This window comes from Oryctolagus cuniculus, chromosome 13 (genome assembly GCF_051225735.1).
Source record: "Oryctolagus cuniculus isolate XC-2025 breed Fujian yellow rabbit chromosome 13, ASM5122573v1, whole genome shotgun sequence".
NCBI lineage: Eukaryota > Metazoa > Chordata > Mammalia > Lagomorpha > Leporidae > Oryctolagus > Oryctolagus cuniculus.
In genome coordinates, this window is record NC_142879.1 from 17,701,621 (window position 1) to 17,724,947 (window position 23,327).

The window sequence follows — 23,327 nt, forward strand, 5'->3', positions numbered from 1 at the left end:
GTAGAGTTACAGACAGTGAGAGGGAGAGAGAGAGACAGAGAGAAAGGTCCTCCATCTGCTGGTTTACTCCCCAAATGGCCGCAATGGCTGGAGCTATGCTGATCCGAAGTCAGGAGCCAGGAGCTTCTTCCAGGTCTCCCACGTGGGTTGCAGGGGCCCAGGCACTTGGGCCATCTTCTATTGCTTTCCCAGGCCATAGCAGAGAGCTGGATCAGAAGAGGAGCAGCCAGGACTTGAACCGGCACCCATATGGGATACCAGCACTGCAGGCAGAGGCTTAGCCTACTATGCCACAGCACTGGCCCCTCTTTTTAAGTTTCTATGTATAGTTGAGAGGCAGGGAGACAGACAGGCAAACAGAGCGCTTCCATCTGCTGGTTCACTCCCCCAAATGCCTGCAACAGCCAGGGCTGGGTCAGACCAAAGCCAGGATCCCAGAACTCAACCTGGGTCTCCCACGTGGGTGGCACAGACCCAGCTACTTGAGCCATCACCTGCTGCCTGCCAGACTGTGCATCAGCAGGAAGCTGGTAGCAGCAGTGGAACCAGGACTCCGACCTGGGCATTCCTGTATGGGGTGTGGGTAGCCTCAGTAGCGTCTTAACCACTGTGCAAAGGCTCACCCCTGATTTTTTAATTCCATTTGCTCACAGCAATTTAAGGTCCCCTATCCATGCATACTTTATATACGAATATATACATATATACGTATAATCATTTTTTATACTGATGAAAATTTCTTCACTTTAACTCAGCATATTCTCTTGAATTTTCTGCACCTTTTAAGATAACAGAAGTACTCTGTAATATCGTAAACTTGATACTCATTGCCAGGTGCTATGTAAGCTTTGGTAGTTTCAACATCAGATATGGGGATCCTGTTTTCTGTCTATTATCAAGGGAAAATTAACAATCCATTTCATGAGGCGGGAGCAGCACTGTGGTGTAGCAGGTTAAGCCTCTGCCTGCAGTGCTGGCATCCCTTATGGACACCGGTTCGAGTCCCTGGTCCTCCACTCCCACTCCAGCTCCCTAAGAAAAGCAGCAGAGGAAGTAACCCCCTACCTGGTCTCCAGCCTCTAGCTGAGTTCCCTCCACTTCATCTTCCTCGTTGTTAATATATTAAACTCTACTGTTTTAAAAACAAGAAGTTTATTTAAACAACAAGATGCTTGTCTTGAAGGGACAACTATCTTTGATGCATTCTTTGAGGAGTAATTTTCCCCAGGGTCAGCGCTGTGGCATAGTAAGCTAAGCCTCTGCCTGTGGCACCAGGATCCCACATGAGTGCTGGTTCTAGTCCCGGCTGCTCCTCTTCCAGTCCAGCTCTCTGCTATGGCTGGGAACCCAGTAGAAGATGGCCCAAGTGCTTGGGTCCCTGCACCCATGTGGGAGACCTGGAAGAAGCTCCTGGCTCCTGACTTTGGATTGCCCAACTCAGGCCATTTGGAGAGTGAATTAGCAGATGGAGGACCTTTCTCTCTGTCTCTCCCTCTCTCTGTAACTCTACCTCTCAAATAAAAGAGTCATTTTCCCCTACTTAAAGAGAGATTGCCCTACATGTAATAACTGCATACAAGAAAGTTATAAAATTGTCCTTGTGTTTACAATGATAAATGAAAAACATTAAAATTCTCCAATCAAAAAAGGTATGCAAAGATTTTTAATTTTTGTTGGTTGTTGTTAAAACAGTGAGATAGCTTACTGGAATATGAAGATAAGAGCTGAATGCCTGTGCCACCAATGGAGAAAGGGCATATTCTCCCAGAACCAGCGTTTTTCCCCATTTAATCTCCATTTGATGTCAGTCAAAACATACCATTGGCAGGGCAGGCACTGTGGTGTAGCGGGTTAAGCCTCCGCCTTTGGTGCCAGTATCCCATGTGGGTGCTGGTTGGAGTCCTGGCTGCTCCACTTCTGATCCAGCTCCCTGCACATGGTCTGGGGAAGCAGCAGAGGAGGGCCCAAGTGCCTGGGCCCCTGCACCCACGTGGGAGACCCAGAAGCTCCTGGCTCCCAGCTTTGGATGGGCCCAGCTCTGGCCATTGTGGCCATTTGGAGAGTGAACCAGCAGATGGAAGACCTCTGCCTCTGCCCCTGTGTAACTCAAATAAATAAATAAATCTTTAAAAATAAATAAATACATAGAAGTTAAGTATTTATTTAAAATGCCATCAGCCGTTTAGTTAAAAAGAAAGAAAATGCAATATGCAACACACCAGTTACTTTATGCACAATAACGGGATGGGGAAGGGGAAAATGAGATAGGGCAGTTGTCAGAACGTGATGGACCCACACTGCAGTGTTCTCGCTGAGTGTATCCTTGGTCTGCAAGATCGGAGTTCTGGAGTGAAGCAGCGGGTTCCCCTGTTAATAGACATGGTCTGTGCCACTGGAACACACCAGTTGTGTCTTCACCTCCAGTTCCAGCTATGCAGGTGTGTCTGATTCACTGACAAACTGCAGTCTAAGCTGCCTCATTGACAAACCCTGGTGTTTACAATAGCCTTTCATTAGCTTACTAAGTGATGTCTGCCTCTTCATCTTTTTTTTTTTTTTTTAAGATTTACTTATTTATTGAGCCGGCGCCGTGGCTCAATAGGCTAATCCTCCACCTTGCGGCGCCGGCACACCGGGTTCTAGTCCCGGTTGGGGCGCCGGATTCTGTCCCGGTTGCCCCTCTTCCAGGCCAGCTCTCTGCTATGGCCAGGGAGTGCAGTGGAGGATGGCCCAGGTGCTTGGGCCCTGCACCCCATGGGAGACCAGGAAAAGCACCTGGATCCTGGCTCCTGCCATCGGATCAGCGCGGTGCGCCGGCTGCAGCGGCGGCCATTGGAGGGTGAACCAACGGCAAAGGAAGACCTTTCCCTCTCTGTCTCTCTCTCTCACTGTCCACTCTGCCTGTCAAAAATAAAAAAAAAAAAAAAAGATTTACTTATTTATTTTATAGGTAGAGTTACAGAGAGAGAAGGAAAGACAGAGCGAGATATCTTCCATCTGTTGGTTCATTCCCTAAATGGCCACAACAGCCAGGACTGAGCCAGGCCAAACCCGGGTGCCAGGAGTTTCTTTGAGATCTCCCCAATGGGTGCAGGGGTCCAAACACTTGAGCCATCCTCCGCTGCTTTCCCAGATCCATGAGCAGGGAGCTGGATTGGAAGTGGATCAGCCGGGACTTGAACCGGTGCTCTAGCATGGGACCCAGCATCACAGGTGGTGCCTTAACCCGCTGCGCCACAACACCAGCCCCAGTAAATAACTTGGACCTAGGAGTTGGTTGGTTCCCTCCCCCTCTTACCCTCTGCAGCTAATACTGTGTTCTGCCCATTTGTGTTTGCTCCCTAGAACTTCGGATCAAGAGACAGAACTCCTCAGACAGCATCTCAAGCCTCAACAGCATCACTAGCCATTCCAGCATTGGCAGTGGCAAGGATGCTGATGCGAAAAAGAAGAAGAAAAAGAGCTGGGTAGGTAAAGGTTTTGGGGGAGGGAGCTGTGTAGAACCATGGTGTAGAACCATCTCCGCCTTGGCGCGGGGATGCATCCCTCCAGAATTAACCGAAGTGTAGTTTTCCGTAGTGCTAAGCGCCAGTTGGATGTCTGCTGAGCTCCCCCCTTCCCCAGGTCATTCCCTGCTTGTCCCCAGGCTATCCCTGCAGCCTTTATGTCCACCTGCTTTGCTTGGGCTCTCCATACTGATTGGCAGCAAACAGAAGGGAATGGCTTATCAGTTCCCTCCTCCCACCCCCCATCTCCTTCTAGACTATGGAGAGATTATGGACAAAGCCAGTTAGACGTGATGATCCTGGAGGTCATATCTTCCATCTGTAGAGCATTTGTGGAGCTTTCAAAAGGACCCTTTAGATTGCTGACCCAGAAGTAATTGTGTGTGTGTGTGTCCGTGCGTGTGTGTGTGTGTGTTCTCCCCCCCCCGCAGAAGACCCTAACCCGATTTTGAGACGACTTTACTGAAAGTCTCTAGTCGAGTCTAGAATGCTCTGAGCAGCTTGCTGGCTAGGGTAGGGAGAGCATTTCTGGGTGAGGTGTCTTGCTCTTCTGTCCCCTGTTCAGGAAGCACCCCGCCACACCTTTGTGCAATGCAGATGGGCACCAGCTGTGTGAAATGAGCGATTAAGTGTTGCTTTTTTGTTTTTGTTTCCTTCAAAATGCTGACTTCAAATCCCTATTTTTTTCCAGGTCTATGAGGTAAGAGACCCGGTTCCTTTCCCTATTTTCTCTTCTCCTTTGCCATACCTTACCTGTTTCCCAAGCAACCCCCACCTCCTAAAAAAAGAACGACCACTCATAACACTAACCACACCCACCACCCCAGAGCCCCTGACTCACTCCACTGCATGGTCCATCCACAGCTGCCCCGCCTCACAACAGAGGAGTGGTCAGGCTGGGGGTCAATGGGGACATCAACCAAAACCCACATTTGTCTCCTGCTGTCTTCCTCTGTTACAAATCGAGCTCCTCTGTCCACAACATGAGCCTTTTTGACTTTGGTTCCATGAGACCTAGAAAGAGTGGATGAAGGTTCTCTTCGTAATGACGATTCCCTGAGGACAGTTCCGTCTGGATGTAGCCTGAAGATCCCCCTAGAGTAGATGTAGCAGAGGTAGAGGAGGGGCATGGTCCAGTCTGGGGCGCACTGAAGTCACCCCGAAGCTTTAAGCATTCATGGAGTTCCTGGAGGTGTTTCAGGGATCAGAGCCCATAGCCCAAGGCCAGCAGAAAGAGGGCATAGAGTGCCTGTTCCAAGCCAGACCCCGAGGTCCACTTGAACCCTCTCCTACCTTTGTGCTAAGTGTTGTCAAGATAACAAAGGTGGAATCTGTTATCCTTAGCAAGGTCAGAAGTGCCTGCCTGCCTGCCACTCCTTGGGAGTGTCCCATCTTAGCATGAGAACAGCAAGGGAGTGGTGACTCCACCCCTCTGAACTCCCAGTTTACTGTAACACTAATTAGGTGTCCCACCCGGTGATGGCTGTTTTGTTTTATTATGAGCAAGCCAGACAGGGTCTTGTTGTTTTGTCCTTACCTTATTGATCGACAGTTTCTTCCCCCAAATTGTACATAAAAACCCCACTGCCACCAGCCCTTCAGGTGTTTTCTTCTCCTGCAAGCCCCCTTCTATGCCACTCTGACTGCAGGTCTTTGACTCTAATAAATCTTGCTTTTAAAATCTCAAAAAAAAAAAAAAAAGATGGAATCTTGTCTCAGTGGCAGGGAGGCTGCAGCATTGCTGGGCGGACAGATACAGCTGTGCATATAAAACTGGGAACAATCCAGTGGTGACAAAGCACTGGAGCAGTAAGTGCTACAGGAGTTCCTGGTGACAGAGGACATGGAACACACCACAGAGGACACGGAGCGAGTGGGCATGGTGATAGGCAGAGAGGAAAGTGTTGGAATACTTTATCTGCAGACACTGGTCGGAAGGGAAGCAGTAGGGCAGGGAGAAGGCATAGCCTTGGCCAGGTGTGGCGCAGCTTAGCAGGGAAGACCTGTAGTCATTTAAACTTGGTTGTTTAGAATAGCGTTGCCTGAAGCATGTCCCACAGATCACCTGTCCAATGAGACTCCTTAAATAGTGATGCCATTGTGAAATAAATGTGAGAAGTACTGCATTTCTGCAGCTCATGTCTGCACTGGAGACGTTCTGAGCCCTCCCCTAGGCAAGCGAGAATCCCATCTCAGGTTGTTTAATCCACTGTTTCCAGAATTCATTTAACCATGGAGCCGTTAGCCACATGATACCAAACATTGCCCAGTGGTTTTGGCTTTCAGATACAAAACTCCACATGGAACACTGTTCTTGGCTTTGGGAGCTCATTGGTCTTCGAGGACTGATGCTCCAGGCAGATTGTGGTCACAAGATCTCTCTGGGCATGCACATGTGTGTGCACAGCCATTGTACTTCTGAACCCTGTCTGCCCCCCGCCACCAGCCAACTGCACACACCCTGGCTCACTCATCCCCAGATGGCCAGAGTGGGCCTGTGTATCTTCCTAGCAGACACCCAGCACACACCACCCAGCAGCTCCACCCGTCACCTCGCTGGAGAGACACTTAGAGAGGATGCTCAGATCTCACTTCTTTTCTCACTGCCTCCGAGATGGGTTTGCCTTTGTCCCCTGCAGCCGTGGACCCTCCTTTACTCTCTGTCTCTTGCTGCCATTCCGTGTCTGTGTCCCTGTGTGTGTGTGTGTGCATGCTGTCTGGAGGCATGTGGATGGGTGCGGGACAGGACTCTGGTTTGCATCTCCGGCTTCCATCCCTAACCCCCACGCTCATCAACCCCGAGATCCAACAAGCCGTGGTCGCACTGTAGCGCCCCAGGTGTTCTAAGGAGATACTAGGAAACATTGTGTGTTCTAGGACCTTGGAAATAGTAACATGTGCTTTTTCTGGTTGTTTCAACCATTCTGGGCTGGGCAGAAGAAATACTCAAAGAAACTTGATCGCACTGCCTTCTGTCACTCCTTGCAGACTCAGGCTGTCTGTCTCTGGCTGGCAGGTGCTGGGTTGGTCACAGGCCTCAGCCTGAGGTTGGAGGTGGGCTTCTTCACTGAGCAGTGCAGGTCTGCGTGAGCAGGCAGGGCTAAATCACTGAGAGATAGACCCGGGACCTCTGGAGACATCCCTCTGTCCCCATCAGGGACCCAGTCCCCACCGTGGGAGAGAGAAGACCCAGGAGGTCCCCACGGCCTGCGACAGCCGCAAACCACAAGAGCCCACTCCTGCCCTCAACCCTAACTGCCACCCCCAGCACTTCTGCCCACCTCCACCAGTCAAGTGGAGCCTGGAGGGAAGCTTAAGTACAAGCCCCTCCCCCACCTGCACCTTCCTCTGTGGCCGACGCCTCAGACCTCTGCAGAGTGGAGCCCTGAGCTCTCCGCCCGGATCTGCTCTTTTTCAGCTACGCAGTTCCTTTAACAAAGCCTTCAGTATAAAAAAGGGACCCAAGTCTGCTTCCTCGTACTCGGACATTGAGGAGATCGCCACGCCCGACTCGTCCGCCCCCTCGTCCCCCAAGCTCCAGCACGCTTCCACAGAGACTGCCTCGCCCTCCATCAAGTCCTCCAACTCCTCCTCCGTGGGCACTGATGTCCCCGAGTAAGTGCTGTCTAGCCACCTGCCCCCCCCCACCCCGCAGCCTGGCAGCAGTGTCAGCAGCTGGCCAGAGTTGGCCCTGGACAATAATTAGCACCTTAGACCTCCCTCTCCCTGGGTGTGTGGGACCAGCAGGTGGACCCTGTCTCTCCCATGAGCGAGCAGCCACGGGCAGGAGTCACAGCTGCCACCCACACATCTCGCCGCCCATGGTCACTCTGCCGCTTCTCCATTGTAGCCTGGCCTAACTCTTGGTTTCTTGCAGGGGCCCTGCCCACCCAGTTCCCCACACTACCAGGCTGTTCCACAGCAATGAGGAAGAGGAGCCGGAGAAAAAAGAGGTCTCGGAGCTGCGCTCTGAACTGTGGGAGAAGGAGATGAAGCTGACGGACATCCGCCTGGAGGCCCTCAACTCGGCCCACCAGCTGGACCAGCTTCGGGAGACCATGCACAACATGCAGGTTGGCGTCTGGGCAGAGAGCGCAGGAGAGGGAGCCTGCGGCCTGAGACCTGCCCAGCCCTGCCGCCCTACCCTGTCTGTCCCCCACAGTTGGAGGTGGACCTGCTGAAAGCAGAGAACGACCGGCTGAAGGTAGCCCCCGGCCCCTCCTCAGGCTGCACCCCAGGGCAGGTCCCTGGATCATCTGCTCTGTCGTCCCCTCGCCGCTCCCTGGGCCTTGCACTCACCCAGTCCTTCAGCCCAAGTCTCACGGACACAGGTACCTGTTCGGGAGACGCACCTGTTGGGGTGGAAGGAGGAAAGGGTTCGTCTCACTGTGATGCCATGCCACCTGCTCAGCCCTGGACCGGGGTGGTGAGGAGCAGATGCTGGTGTCCTGAGCCACCAAGAGTCACTGTGGACCTTCCACCCCAAGACCTTGGCAGCTTGGGGGACTGAGTTTCTTCCTGGTAGTAAATAGACTTGTTGGGAGAGGCTCAGGACCAGCAAGTTCAAGAAAGGCTGCATGGACTCCTAACACCAATTAGTCCTTTCCAACCCCACAGAACTGTCACCCATGGATGGCATCAGCACTTGCGGTCCCAAGGAGGAAGTGACCCTGCGGGTGGTGGTCCGGATGCCCCCCCAGCACATCATCAAAGGGGTGAGGAACCTCGGGGAGGGCTGGTGGAGAAACCGGCATGATACAGATGGTCCCCACCTCCACGCTTGTGCACGAGTGATGTGTGTTCAGGAGCAACTCTGCTTCATAGTTTGCATCTTGAACTTTCTTGAGCTCTGGATGTGCAGTTCTGTTGTATTTTGCACACTGGGCAGTGGCAGCAAGCCAGAGCCCCTGGTCTGCCACGCAGTCCTACGGAGACCTGACCAATAGCCTATGGACACTCTGTGGCTCAGCCAGGGTGTTTGTTAGGCATGTTGCGTACATTGTCAGCTTCGGATGGTTCTGTCGGGACCTACCACCATTGGCAGTGTAAGAGCGTCTGTGCCGTCATATCCATGCCAGAAGCTCTGGGCTCTCAGTGCTCCCCCGGCTGGAGCACCGAGCTCCTGGGGCCATTGAAGCTCCCCTTCTCCTGGAGTCAGCTGGCCTGAGGCTCCTGTGCTCTCTTGTCCTCACAGGACTTGAAGCAGCAGGAGTTCTTCCTGGGCTGTAGCAAAGTCAGTGGAAAAGTTGACTGGAAGATGCTGGATGAAGCTGTTTTCCAAGTATTCAAGGTAAAGGGACATGTGGACTCACGGGACATGGAGCCACGCGGGCGTGGGGGTCCTGGGGACCTGGGCTACATCCTGGAGAACAGGAAACACACGCGCCCTTGTCTGTCTGCACCTGTGAGTCTTCGTCTGGCACTCAGACTTCCGTGCGGCGTGGACACCCGCGCTCCTCGCCATCTCCCGTTCTGTTCCTTCTGGCAGGACTATATTTCCAAAATGGACCCAGCCTCCACCCTGGGACTCAGCACTGAGTCCATCCACGGCTACAGCATCAGCCACGTGAAGCGTGTGCTGGACGCAGAGCCCCCCGAGCTGCCCCCTTGTCGCCGCGGTGTCAACAACATCTCCGTGTCTCTCAAAGGTCGGTCCTTGTCTGTGGGGTGAGGGCTGTGGCTCGGAGGCAGGGGCAGGATGGTGAGAGAACCCATCATGCGTCCATGGAATTCACTGAGAACTTCCTGAGAAGCTCCCGTGCGAAGGTGCTGGCGTAACGTGAGACGCAGGTGCCTCAGACCAGCTCCGGCATCCGTTCTCAGGCATTTTTGCCAGGCCACACCTCACCTCTAGCTCAGCGTGTCCTTGAAAATGAGATCAGAGTTTTCGGCCGGTGCCACGGCTCACTAGGCTAATCCTCTGCCTTGCGGCGCCGGCACCCCGGGTTCTAGTCCCGGTTGGGGCGCCGGATTCTGTCCCAGGCCAGCTCTCTGCTGTGGCCCAGGAGTGCAGTGGAGGATGGCCCAAGTGCTTGGGCCCTGCACCCGCATGGGAGACCAGGAGAAGCACCTGGCTCCTGGCTTCAGGTCGGCACAGCGCCAGCTGTAGCAGCCATTAGGGGAGTGAACCAACAGAAGGAAGACCTTTCTCTCTGTCTCTCTCTCTCACTGTCTAACTCTGCATGGCAAAAAAAAAAAAAAAAAAAAAAAAAAAAAAAAAAAGAGAGAGAGAGAGAGAGAGAGAGATCAAAGTCAGGGTTAAAGGATTCCCGCAGGGCGCCAGTGCGGGTGGCTCAGGGTTTCCTCAGTGGGCTCCCAGCTGCAGAGAGAAGCACTCTTTGGGGTCCCTGGCCACCCTCCGGGCGCTGGGCAAGACTCACACAGCTCTGGGGCGGGTCCAGGTCTGAAGGAGAAGTGCGTGGACAGCCTGGCCTTCGAGACGCTCATCCCCAAGCCCATGATGCAGCACTACATCGGCCTCCTGCTCAAGCACCGGCGCCTCGTGCTCTCGGGCCCCAGCGGCACGGGCAAGACCTACCTGACCAACCGGCTGGCCGAGTACCTGGTGGAGCGCTCGGGCCGCGAGGTCACCGAGGGCATCGTCAGCACCTTCAACATGCACCAGCAGTCGTGCAAGGTGCCTGCCCCACCGTGCCCTGACCCTGCTTGCTCCCGCCTCGGTCTCCCCACAGCCTCCCCGAGCCCCAGCCTGCCCTGGCCTTTGCTGTTCCCCTCCCCCGCCCCAGCTTCATCTTCCTCCCTCTCCTCAGGCGTCCATTCCCTCCCCGCCCTCTCTCATCCCCGCACTGCCCGACATCCTCCGAGACTCGCGTCAGCCTCCTCACTCCACGCGTTCCCTTGCTCTGCTGAGCTTCTTTCCGTCAGTGGCTCACTGATGTGGCCACGCCCTGCCCCATTCCAACCTGCCACTGTCCCTGCTGTCTTCTCCCCTCTCCCCTCCTTTTCAGTGTTACGCTCTCACCTTGGGCTTTCTGGGAAGAAGCACTCACAATGGCACCCTGCCCCCAACCCTGCCCAGTCCCCTGAGTACGCTGGTGTTGGTTCAAATCTTGGCTCTGCCCAGCTTGGGGAGGTTCATCCTTTAATGGTAATTTATGCCAACCCCCCCCCAACAAAAAAAACCATTTAGGAAACTCCATGTGTGCCCCCACCTTTGGAGAACTTACGGGTCACTGCATTGTTGGTTCTGGTTCTGTGATCAAATGTCCCCGAGTGCATCAGACACGAGAATTCCAGAACCAGCAAAGCTTCGCCAGCGTCCGCCCTCTGAGGCTGCTGCCAGTGCTGACTCCTGCGCGCCCACCTGCTGCCCCCTTTTATTCCAGGATCTGCAGCTGTACCTCTCTAACCTGGCCAACCAGATAGACCGGGACACGGGGATGGGGGACGTGCCCCTAGTGATCCTCTTGGACGACCTGAGTGAAGCAGGTTCCATCAGTGAGCTGGTCAATGGGGCCCTCACCTGCAAGTACCACAAATGGTAAGCTGTGGTCAGGACCGGCCTCACCGTGCTCTGCTGTGTGTGTACGTGGGCCAGCGCTGTGGCTCACTAGGCTAATCCTCCGCCTGTGGCACCGGCACCCCGGGTTCTAGTCCTACTTAGGGTGCCGGATTCTGTCCCAGTTGCCCCTCTTCCAGTCCAGCTCTCTGCTGTGGCCCGGGAAGGCAGTGGAGGATGGCCCAAGTGCTTGGGCCCTGCACCTGCATGGGAGACCGGGGGGTGGAGGGGAGGGCACCTGGCTCCTGGCTTCGAATCAGCGCAGCACGCCACCTGTAGCAGCCATTTGGGGGGTGAACCAATGGAAGGAAGACCTTTTTCTCTGTCTCTCTAACTCTGCCTGTCAAAAAAAAAAAAAAAAAAAAGCAAGTGTGACAAGGCTAAGTGAATCTTACCTCCCTCCTTCCCCACAGTCCATATATTATAGGCACCACCAATCAGCCGGTAAAAATGACACCCAACCATGGCTTGCACTTGAGCTTCAGGTAAGATATGTGCCCCAGATACACCCCTGACCCTACCCAAGGGCCTGCAAATTAGTTAACTTCCAGGCCCTAGTGTGCAGGGAAGTAGGGTATGGGGAGGGAAAGGGACGTAGCCAGAAGTGGACGTATTTGCCATGTGAGTCCCAGGGTGGAGGAAAACCCTTGAGCAGAGAGCTGCAAGACTGAGCCCGACTAGGAAGGCTGCTGTGGGCAGGATTCTCGGCCTCACCCCGATCTGGGCCCGTGCGGGCAGAGTCCTGATGTGAGAGTGAGCTCTGCCAGCCAAGTTCGGTTATTGGCCGAGGGAGGTGGCCTGGAGGACAGGCTGGCGGGGGGTGAGCACTGACAGCGCCCCCTGCCGTCGTGACCTTCCTCTCCCCATCGCGGGCTGCAGGATGCTGACCTTCTCCAACAACGTGGAGCCAGCCAACGGCTTCCTGGTCCGCTACCTACGGAGGAAGCTGGTGGAGTCGGACAGCGACGTGAACGCCAACAAGGAGGAGCTGCTGCGGGTGCTGGACTGGGTGCCCAAGCTCTGGTACCACCTCCACACCTTCCTGGAGAAGCACAGCACCTCCGACTTCCTCATCGGTACGGGGCCGGGAGGCAGCTGCCCTGTTCTACTTTGCCGCCCCGGGGGGGCCCCTTTGCTCTCTGGAGTCTCGGCAGCTGTTCCCGGTGCAGAGAGCACTGGGATCTGGGTATTTCATGCTAACCGTGGACTCCCAGCCCCTCTCCCTCATCTTTGCTCGCCTGGTTAATGGGGAAGAGGAGCGAAGGTGTGCAGGAGGGAGTTTAAGAGATTCCACCTTGAGGCATGGCTTGGAGATTGGCAGCGGGGCAGCCAGCACCCGGTGGCCTCGGCATCTCTACATCTCCTCTCGCCCTTTGCACAGCAGACCCCTCTGCGTGCCTAGGCAGTGCGAGAATCCCCGGACTGGACATACCCAGGTTCTCGACTCTCGGCCTGGCCCCCTCCTCTCTCCTCAGGCCCTTGCTTCTTTCTGTCCTGTCCCATTGGCATCGAGGACTTCCGGACCTGGTTCATTGACCTGTGGAACAACTCCATCATTCCTTATCTCCAGGAAGGGGCTAAGGATGGGATCAAGGTGAGCCCCACCCTCTGACCCCACTCCGATCTCAAGGTCAAACTGTCCTGCTTAGGAGAGTGGAAGCGTTTCTTTAACATTAGGCACAGGGCCCCCTAACAGGTGGAACAAGGCGCTGGAAGGGTGGAGCCGCTGTCCTGCCTCCAGCCATCATTCAGCTAATGGCTCTGGGGCCTTCTCTCCAGTCCTTGGCCTGCTGGCTCTAAGTCCAATTCAAACCATCTCCAGTAATCAGAGCAAATAAAAATGATAATTTGGCTAAGAATTTAGTAACCCACCCATTTCAGCTGTAGCTACTTACTAACTGCTAAAAACATGTTACATTGATTTTAATGGCCTCATATGTTCTACCTAAATCAGTAGATTGTTTTAAAAACAAAATGAAATGTCTGAACAGATTTTAAAAGTTAGACTAGGAGCAGGCATTTGGCCTAGCAGGTAAGGTGGTTAAGATGCCTGCTTCCCACCTCAAAGGACCTGGCTTTGACACCCATCTGCAGCTCCTGGCTCCAGCTTCCTGCTGACGTGGAGCCTGGGAGGCAGTGAGAGACCTGGTTGGAATTCCCAGCTCCTGGCTTTACCCTAAGCCTTTACCAGCTAAGCTCCGTCATGGCAGGCATTTGGGGAGTGAACTAATGGATGGCACTTCTCTTCCTCTCTCTCTCTCAAGTTAAAAAAAAAAAAAAAATTTTTTTTTTCTTGAAGTTAGAATGAAAACTTTGTACAAATGGCAGAGGTCGTTTCTTGAAATGTCCTGAGGCCATTATGATCACTAAAGTCCATCCCAGCACTAATGAGCTAGGATACAATGACTGGGCACCCCTGAAAGCACTTTGTCATTGAGACAGATATCTCTTGGTGACCTAGTAAATTTCTAGAGATGCTGTCTATCAGAGTGATGCCAGAAACCACTATTTCATTTATAAATTTATGATAGTATGGGGAAATTTTGTGTGATGTTTGACAGTTTTAGAAGCATTTTCACGTAGTATGTGTTTAAGAAAATAATTTTGAAGCAGGCATTTGGTGCAGTGGTTAAGACAGAGTGCCTGGGTTCAAGTCCTGGCTCTACTCCTTATGGTGGTTGGGTCCTTGTTCCCTACATGGGGGACCTGAGTTGAGTGCCCAGCTCTCAGGTATGTGGGGAGTGAACCAGTGAATAGGAGAAGTCTCAGCATCTCTTTCTCTGTCTCTCTGCCTTGCACATAAAATAAATAAATAATTTATTTCAAAGTCAAGGGCAGGCTGCTTGGGATGCCCAGGTCCTATATCAGAGTGCTGGTTTAAGTCTAAGCTGCTCCAGTTTGGATCTTGCTTCCTGTGAACACATCCTGGGAGGCAGCAGATGATGGCTCAAATGCTTGAGCCCCTGCCACCCATGTGGGAGACCAAGGTGGAGTTCTGGGCCCCAGCTTTTGCATGGCCTGGCTCCAACTGTTGCAGGCATTTGGAGAGTGAACTAGACAACAGAAGATTTCTCGCTCTCTGTGTGTTTCTCTCTCTGTCATTCTGCCTTTCAAGTAGATAAAAATAAACCTTTCCAAAATGAAAGCCAAGTTTTAGAAAAGTATTGAGTAAAGGTATTATTTCCTACTTGAGAAGCAGAATTGCAGGATCACGAGATTTGTGCATATTTTTAACGCACAAACCTAGGTACCCACCAGTAGATGGAGAAGAAAATTGTGGTACACATCACAATGGAGTACTATTCAACCTTAAGAAAAAAGAGAAAGGTTGTCATTTGTAACAACATGGGAGAGGCTGGAGAACACTACATGAAATAAAATGAGCCAGACATGCAAATGCAAATGGTACATGACTTCACTTGTAGGTGAAATCTAAAGAACTGGAATTGAGAGAGACAGAGTAGAGCAGTAGTTACCAGCGGCTGGGGAGGTGTGAGTCAAAGTATACAAAATTTCAGTTTGAGAGGAGTAATGAATTCAAGAGATCTGTTGTACAACATAGTAACTGTAGCTAGTAACAATGTATTACCCTCTAGAACTCACTGACATAATAAAAATTTTTAAGTGTCCTCACAACACCAAAAAAATCTGTAAGTTATGGCATATGCTAATCAGCTCAATATAGCCATTCTACAACATGTATATATTTCAAAACATTGTGTTACACATCAAAGATACATACAATTGTACTTGCCAACTAAAAAAATTAGAAAATAAAAGCTAAAAAGTTTTTTTTAAGTTTCACTACAATTTAACACAATCTCCAGAATGATGAATAGATGTATTGTTGAATAGATGTATTTTATTTATTTGAAAGGCAAGGTGATACAGAAAGAGAGAGAGATCTTCCATCCACTGGTTTACTCCCCAAAGGGCTGCAACAGCTGGGACAGGGCCAGGATGAAGCAAGGAGCCTGGAATTCCATCAGGGTCTTCCATGTGGGTGGCGTGGGTCCAATCATTTAGGCCATCCTTGCTGCTTTACCATGCACATCGGCAGGGAGCTGGGGCCGAGGCAAAGCAGCCAGGTCTCCACCTACACTCCTCTGTGGGATGGGAGGTATCACAAGGCTGGCTCAGCCTGCTGTGCCACAATGCCGGCCCCTCCGGAACAGTGTTACTGGTCCACAGCAACTTAGTTCCTGGTTGGGAGACTCGGGGAAGTTCTGTGGGACCACAGCATCACAACTTTACGTTGGCCGAAGTGCACATTTCCAAGGAATATGCTTTATGGGGACTTGAGAGAGAGCACAGGGATGAGCCTCTGTTCTGTGGAGCCCCACTCAGTGTTCCTGTCTCTCCTGCTCTCCAGGTCCATGGACAGAAAGCTGCTTGGGAGGACCCAGTGGAGTGGGTCCGGGACACTCTCCCATGGCCGTCAGCTCAACAAGACCAGTCCAAGCTGTACCACCTGCCCCCGCCCACCGTAGGCCCTCACAGCATCGCCTCACCTCCTGAGGACAGGACGGTCAAAGACAGCACCCCGAGTTCTCTAGACTCAGATCCCCTGGTGAGTAGAAGCCGTTCGTGGATAAAAGTGAGAGCACTGTGGGCTGAGTTTGTCACACCCTTTGTCACACGCCCTGATGGGGACCTGGACGCTGAGGAGTGTTGGCAAGGCCAGGGCCAGGAGGAGTCCAGCAAAGAGCTCTGAACGTCACAGTCCTGGGTTTTAAAGATCGCATGCTCGGGGCTGGGCTTCAACTAAGCTAAGATGCAGATGTGAAGCCGATCCCACGGCAGGGTAGCAACCAGAGGAGTGGAGCAGTAGGATGCATGAGCCCTTGCCCCACTTCTGCCTCTCCTCTGATAGAATCCTGGAGGCTGTGCCCACTCACTTTTTTTTTTTTTTTTTTTTTTTTTTTAAGATTTATGTATTTATTTGGAAGGCAGAGTTGCAGAGAGAGAGAGAGAGGTCTTCCATCCTCTGGTTCACTCCTCAAATGGCCACAATGGCCAGAGCTGGGCTTATCCAAAGTCAGGAACTCCCTCCAGGTCCCCTACGTGGGTGCAGGGGCCCAAGGACTTGGGCCATCCTCCACTGCCTGCAGTAGTCAGGACTCAAAGCAGGCACTATGATATGGGATGTGAGTAGCCTAAGCAGCCACTTGCTGCACTACAACACTTGCCCCTCCAAGGTCTTTAAAAACAATTTTTTAAAATTTTACTTTATTTGAAAGGCAGAGAATGAAAGAGAAAGAGAGAGATCTCCCATCTGCTGGTTCACCCCCCAGATGCCTGCAACAGCTGAGCTGAAGCCAGGAGCTGAGCATTCAGCCCAGGTCTCATGGGTGGCAGAGACAACTCCTTGAGCCTGTGCCTCCCAGGGCGTATTAGCAGGAGGCTGGAACTGGGAGTGGGGTTGGGATTCAAACCCAGACACTCTGATATGAAATGCAGGCTCCTTAACCATTGTACCTAATCCCCCCCACCTCGTTCCCCCATAAACTCCAAGCTCGTAATCACAAACCAAGGATCAGGATCCATGCTCTAGGTTTTCCTGCTTCCCTTCTGTGGGCAGGCAGAGCCCAGAGTCCTGACTCATGACCCATCTCGTTACCCCCTTTAGATGGCCATGCTGCTGAAACTTCAAGAAGCTGCCAACTACATTGAGTCTCCAGATCGGGAGACCATCCTGGACCCCAACCTCCAGGCCACGCTGTGAGGGCACAGGGCTCACTGGCACCCCAGACGGCAGAGGGCTGGCATCGGCTGCATCAGCTCCTCCTCTGCCCTCCCTTCTCCTCAAGCACCGGCTCCAGCCCCAGGAGGAGAACAGGAGGGAGGAGGAGGTGGGAGAAGGCGGGCAGGTTCTTGGTGCTGCACCTTCAGGACTTCCTAGTCAGGATTGGTGGGGTCGAGTTGGGAACTTGTGTCCCCTAAATACATGTACTGGCCTCCTCTCGTGACTTTGGGGAAAAGATGATTATAGGTCTTTTCCTCCATTTCCTGTCTCAATTACAAACTCCTGGGCTTTCTGGAGGGGGGTGGATTCCGAAGACATGGAAAAACTGCAGCGTTCCTGATTCTTGCGAACGTGTGGGGAAAGCTGAGGGAGGCAGGAAGCCCCCAGATTTTCTCACAGCCCCTCCCCAAGTCCATCACCGCTGCCAACGACGCTTCCCGAGATCTGGCTGGAGCCCAGAAAATGAAGCATGTAGTTCACACAATGTTTAAATCAACCCATAAAAGGTTTAAAAAAAAAAAAAAAAAAAACATGGAGAAGATGAAGCTGGAGAGGGGGAACCAGTTGCCCCGGCAGAAAGAGCGCTGCCCGCTCTGCCTTCCACTTGACAAGGGGAGGTTGATGCCGTGGCCGCCAGGCTAAGTGAGCAGACCACAGAAATGGCATCGCAGCCTGCAGAGACACCTGCTCTCTATTTAACACACACACACACACACACACACACACACACGAGAGTCAATAAACCCTACTTCTTTATTTTTTATTTCTGCTTTTTAATTTTGTTTCTATTTTCCCCCCTCGCATTTGCTTTCTTATTTTCCTTTGTTTTGCTTCTTCCATTTCCTCACTTGTCCACAAGATGCTGGGCTACTTTTCCAGTGGCTGGTTTGGCTTTTCCAAGGGAAATCCTTTGGAGAATCTGATGCCATCCAGCTGGTACCAGCTAGACCCCTGCCACGCCGCTGTCCTTGGCAGCTGTGGCTGTGGGGCTTCGATGAGACACCAAACTCTGGCTCAGACGTAGCGGGAGAAGAGGAGCCGAGTTCCCTTGATTCCCTTCTGAAAAAGCACACAATCTGCCTGGGAGCCCAACTGCCAGCCTCTGGTGTGGGAGGGGAGAGCCGCAGCTGGACAGATCTACTCTGAGCTTCATCACGGACTGGAGGAAGACAAGGAATTGGAAATATTCCTCTGTCTTGTGACTTTCTGGCTCCTCACTGCACTGTTCCAACAGTAGCCACTTTGCCTGAGTGAATCTCAATTCCTGACTAGCCCCTGCTGACTGACGAGTAAATATTCACTTAGAGGAGACTGGATCTCCCATGAGAGGTACCACAGTCAGAAGAGGAGGCTCAGGGAGTTTGATTGGTGACCAACATCTGCCTTCCAAAGATCCCACCTGTGGCCCCTTTCCTCTTACCCTGAAGAGCTGGGAGTCTGTTCTTCTCTTGAGAAGTGCTTGCTGAATACTTAGTAGCAGACTCTAGATTGAAAAAAAAAAGATCTGGGTCCTCAAGTTCAAGTCTAGTAGGAAAGGGAAGCTCCATTCAGTGCATGCCTCCTCGTTATCTACACATTGGGATCGTCTAAGAAACATAGCTGGAACCCAGGGCGTGAGCGAAAAAGAAACCTTTGATTAGATGTCCAGCACATCAGGGTGGAAGATCAGTTAAGATAAAGCCTGCGGGGCTATGGAATGTGGCTTGTCTGGAGTGGCAAGTCTGCTCCCTGCCATTTCTGAAGGCCTTGCTGGGGCGAGATTCCCGGCTGAGCTGCCTGAGAAGCTGTTTCAGGTCTCTGTAGATCAGGGATATGTGCGGGGCCTGCACCCAGGTGTTTGCTCTTCAGATTCCTAAGTGGCACAAGACTCCATCAGAATCTTCAGCTGTACTAACCTGGATCCCTGCTCTGCCCATCTGAATCTTCAAAGGAGAACGTTTTCATTTAGGTCCGCGACGTGGTGCAGGTGACACTCCCCCTCCCTTCCCCAAGCTTCTGCATTCACCTGGCAGGTCCTGAGGACGACAGGGTCATCTATGCTGGAAACTTATTGCTATTGCTGCTAATTCCATGAGCTGTGAAGATCCCCAACCAACTTGGCTGTGCAACGTGCAATTCTGGGGTGAGATGGAGCTGTCCGAGGATGGTGCTGAACTCACTGCCTTAAGGTCTCTGCTGTGCAGAATGAGGAGGCCTCAAAGCCAAGGGTTCCAGCTTAGCAGGAAGAGAAGACCAGACCAGACCTAGGCCTCTTGATCGCCAGCCGGAGCTCCATTGCATGGCCAGGCTCAGGCTTCTATCGCCATTTTAATCGGATAGCCGAGCCCTTAATTCTCTGCTTTCTGGTGCTGCCCAGCCAGTGCCTTCTGTCATGGATGTTGCTGGCTACTTGAGAAGGAGGAGAGGGGAGACCCTTCTTCCACTCTAGCTGCCTCAGACCCTAAAGGGATTCTTGACTCTCTGGTAACTGTGGATACCACCGTGACTCTTACCTGGATCCTTGGCAGGTTGGTTCTGAAGGCTGCTTGTGCTGTGACTGCGTTTCTGTGCCTGGGATCCACCACCCTTCGAGTCGACCTCTGCATTTAGCCCAGGTCTCCAGTGATTTCCCCCGGAAAGTGTGTTCCCATCTGGGGAGGTGTTGGTGAAGCCTCTGGAGCCTGGGACCCTGTTTACAGTTGCACATCTGGGCCCCTCGCCAAGGGGATCAATCATCTCACAGAGGAATCGTGGCTGGCAGCAACTGCAAGACGTTGAGCCTCACGGTGCTATAACCCCTTGGGATGCTCATCAGACTTCTCTGAAGCAGAAAACCGGAGCTGCCCCATCACTGCCCTGGAACTAACAACAAAGAGCAAATCCACAGACTTGTGTCCCATCTTCACGGCTGTTTTTTTGGTAGAGAACACTGGGATCCCTTAGCAAAGAGAAACTGGGTCCCCTGGCTAAATTCTCAATCCCAGGCACCTTCAGAAAAATCCAGCCTAATGCTGGAACCTGTGCTACACCCCTCCTCTCCAGCCCCTCAACTCCATCCTTCACCAGAGTTGGCTGGTACATGACTTGGTTCAGTACCCAACGTCACCCTGTGGGGAGAGCCACACGTCCAGGAGAGGCTCCCCAGCAGAGTCCCTCTCATCTCTGGATGAAGACGACCAACACATTTTGTCCAATGTACTTGTTTCTCAGTCCCTGCCTAGGCACTAAAAATAAAATACTAGGTAATTGGAGGCTAACCTGGGACCTGATGCGTCTGTGTGTGTGTGTGTGTGTGTGTGTCACAGAAGAGCAGTTTGCTGTTGCTGTTTCCTTCTGAGGCTTCATAGAGTATTTTTTAAAAAATCTATGCTTTGTGGCAACTCTACGGTGCTTATCTCTGTCTGTGTAGCTCCTTATGCCAGTGTCTTTCATGGAGTCTAACCATTGGGAAGGTAGAGGCTGACAGGGAAGAATCTGTTGCCAGAGCTTGGACAGCCCCTACGGTGAAGTCTGTGTGGGTTGGTAGAATATGTTTTGCTCTTGAATTCCCAACCTCCTAAGTAATCTATCGATAATCCTTAAGGATGTAAGATGAACTAATGATTTCTGTGCTCCTTTCTGATTTTCCTTGTTTACATGACTCTCCGTGGACCTAATCTTGCTGTCCACATCCAGCTCCCTGAGACAAGGGACACACGTTCAGGGGCAGAAAGTAGAACTCACATCATACATCATCACCTGGGAAGGCACCCATATTCGGGATCACTACCCACAGGTGAAAATTGCCAAACTGAATGGAACTCCTACAGGATCAAGGAGATACTTACACAAGACTTTAGGGAGTCTTCATTGCAAGGTGTTGGGGAAGGGAAGCTGTCCTAACTGCATATTTAACACAGGGTTCAAGTGCTGAAATAGCCCAGACCACCAAACACAGCTCCTCCTCATGCATCACACTTTGAACTGGGCATTGGCCAAGCAAAAGCTGTTAAGTAACAGACCTTAGGGACACTGTTCCCCAAAGCCTGAAGATGCTGCCCCTGATGACTGAATCAGCTTTAGATTTTCACGAGACCTCAGTCAACCTGATCAGGAACACGTGGGGTAGCCAGCTTGGCTGTCCCGCCACCCAGGGCGATGTATGTGTGAATGCTCAGCCTAGCTCTGGCCCCAAGCACTGCCAGCCACAGATCCTAGAAAAGGTAGAAATAAACTGGAAGATCTTGAAGGGAGGACACCATTGAGACCAAGACAGCTGGAAATTAAACCAGTGTTTACTGGACCCTTCCTTTTTGATGCTTTGGCCATTTTTCTCGATGATTATGCCACGAGGAATTTTAATGTGACAAGGGTTGTTGTGGAAGTAGGTGAACCCCTAGTTCCTTGAGTCAACCCTTTGGTTCCTTGAAATCAGTGGTTTTCAAAGTGTGGGTCCAAAGCTGCAGCTCCTGGAGCCTTAGAAGTGAGCTTTTTAGGCTCCACCTCGGAATCTACTGAGTCAGCAACTCCAGGGGCTAGGGCCCCGCAAGCCACATTGTAACAAACCCTCCTGATGACTGATGCAGACTGAAGTTGGAGACTGACTGTAAGGCAAATCCAGCCGTCGGTGTTCTCACACTAAGGGGCTTTGGGACCGAATAAGAAGATTCTAGGTCCTAATCCAGACTTCAACGCGAATTTCAAAAGTCACCTTTCTCATCCTTCTCTGTGTTTGTTTTGCCTTTGATCTGAACAAAGGAAAAGTACGTGTGCTTCTGGGCAGAGTTAGGGGAGTGCTTGCACCTTTGTGAGTGGGACAGCTTTCCGAGAAAAATCTGCCCAGAAACTTCCACCTGCAAACTGAGGGCCTCTGCCAGAGGAAAGCAGTTGGAGGTCTCTTCCAGATTCCTCTTCTGCTGGGAAACTTGTGTCTATTCTGAGCCTGTTTCTGATGATGTCATCAGACGGTGAAAAAAGTCACCTTATTTCCATGACAACGTGTTCTCCCAGCAACATCCCTCCCTTGATTTGAGTTATAAAAGGCACTGCTGGCTCTGAGAACCGGTCGGAACCCCTTCCCCAAGATGGCGAGCAGGTGCAGGGCTCCAGGACCCCAGGCCAGCCCCTCAGCTCGCAGGAGAGAGTTGTGCGTGAGTGAACACGGTGCGGGGTGCCTTCGCCTACAGCCCAGACTTTCCCCACATTGCAACCTGGACACGGAGCCACTCAGCCAAGGCGAGAGAATAAAATACTTTTTTTAAAGAATCTGAAAAGAGCTTTGTATCTCAGAGCCACAGTCGAGCAGATGGGAATGAGGGAAGCGAGGCTGTCTAGAGCTGGTTTTGTTTCGAGCGTGTCAACTTCCTGGGGGTGGGGCAGAGAGCATAGTGAAACTCTGGAGTTCTTCTGAGTTCTGGAACTAAGACTGGGAAAGACTGGGGCCTAGGGAAAGCCAGTGCAAAGTGATTGCCCTAAACCCACCCCTCAGGCCCCAGAAGGCTGATGAGGGGCCCTTTAACCATCTCCCGTGGGGTCTCTCTGCTTCTGGCCATTTCTGAGAATGTCCATACTATGAGGATACGGCCAGGGCTCCCGCGTTGCCTCCAGTCTCTGGGCTACTGCTGTGCAGTGGCTTCCCATTTCCTAATGTTGTTGTTTGTTTTTAACACAGCCCCTGCTAGCTTCCTCCCCGCCCCGCCTGTTTCGGGCAGTCTGTGTGATGGAGTCTTTCTCAGATGCGTGGCGCTCCTCAGGTGGAGGGTGGGCCGGAATGTTTGCAACACTTAATTTATTGGGTGCAAAACCCCAAACCAGGATATGTGTGTCTCTGTGTGTTTATGTTCTTTTCTCATCTGACCCTCCTCTCTTTCAACCAACCCCCTTTGTGTAACTACTGTAGAAAAAGCAAAGCGGGATGTGGAAAGCAGACTGTTGTATATAGTTGCGGTAACAATCATGAAGAGACCTGGGCTGTCCCCTCAGTCATTGGTTGAAAACTGAATTCGTGCCGAGGCCAGCTGAAGAGGCCTTCCTCCATCATCACCACGGAGGCCCCTCCCCCAGGCCCTCTGTCCACCAGGCCTGTCTCCTCCCAGCGGGATTCATCTGTTCGATGCCATTTGCGTTTCAATAAAGTTATCTCCTGTATTGTCCACTGGTTCTCTCGCGCGCCCTCTCTGACTCCTTTCTGTCTCCTGCAGCGCCACGGTCCTGCCCTTGATGAGCTGAGGGCGCTTGAGGTCGTTAGCCTAACCCGGAAGTGTAACCCACTGGCCCCCAGGTCAGCGTTTCGGTTGGGGGGTGGGGACCCCGCCCACAAGCTGTGGATAAAGCCCCTCTACCAGATCTCAGACCACCCATCACTGCCCCACGTTTGAGAACGCCCTCTGGACTTCCCTCAGTTTTCTTCTTGGCGTAAAGTGAATTAATCTGCAAGAAAAGATACTGCCCCATGGGAGTCCGCTTCCCCTGGCCACTGGTGGGAGAGAAGGCAGTCTCACCTCTCCCCATTGCAGCAGGAGGCCCAGGAAGCAAATTTTCCCTGTGAAATCAGGGTTCATGATCCACCTCAGCCCTCTCATCAATATGTTTTCTTTTT

General features: G+C 52.2%; 1 protein-coding gene across 11 annotated transcripts in view; it reads left to right on the forward strand.

Annotated features, from left to right (window-relative positions):
• Window positions 1-22,881, forward strand: part of NAV1 (neuron navigator 1) — a 231,260-nt gene extending 208,379 nt beyond the window's left edge. For all 11 annotated transcript variants that reach the window (XM_051820452.3, XM_070055083.2, XM_051820454.3 and 8 more), the window contains 14 exons: window positions 3,346-3,467; window positions 6,925-7,121; window positions 7,384-7,579; window positions 7,669-7,837; window positions 8,124-8,221; window positions 8,701-8,796; window positions 8,995-9,154; window positions 9,908-10,143; window positions 10,853-11,007; window positions 11,439-11,510; window positions 11,905-12,101; window positions 12,501-12,619; window positions 15,398-15,595; window positions 16,655-22,881. In XM_051820452.3, the coding sequence (XP_051676412.3) occupies window positions 3,346-3,467; window positions 6,925-7,121; window positions 7,384-7,579; window positions 7,669-7,837; window positions 8,124-8,221; window positions 8,701-8,796; window positions 8,995-9,154; window positions 9,908-10,143; window positions 10,853-11,007; window positions 11,439-11,510; window positions 11,905-12,101; window positions 12,501-12,619; window positions 15,398-15,595; window positions 16,655-16,750 (2,111 nt within the window). In that variant the 3' untranslated portion in view covers window positions 16,751-22,881. The remainder of the gene's footprint in view (window positions 1-3,345; window positions 3,468-6,924; window positions 7,122-7,383; window positions 7,580-7,668; window positions 7,838-8,123; window positions 8,222-8,700; window positions 8,797-8,994; window positions 9,155-9,907; window positions 10,144-10,852; window positions 11,008-11,438; window positions 11,511-11,904; window positions 12,102-12,500; window positions 12,620-15,397; window positions 15,596-16,654) is intronic.
• The last annotated feature ends 446 nt before the right edge of the window (window positions 22,882-23,327 follow it).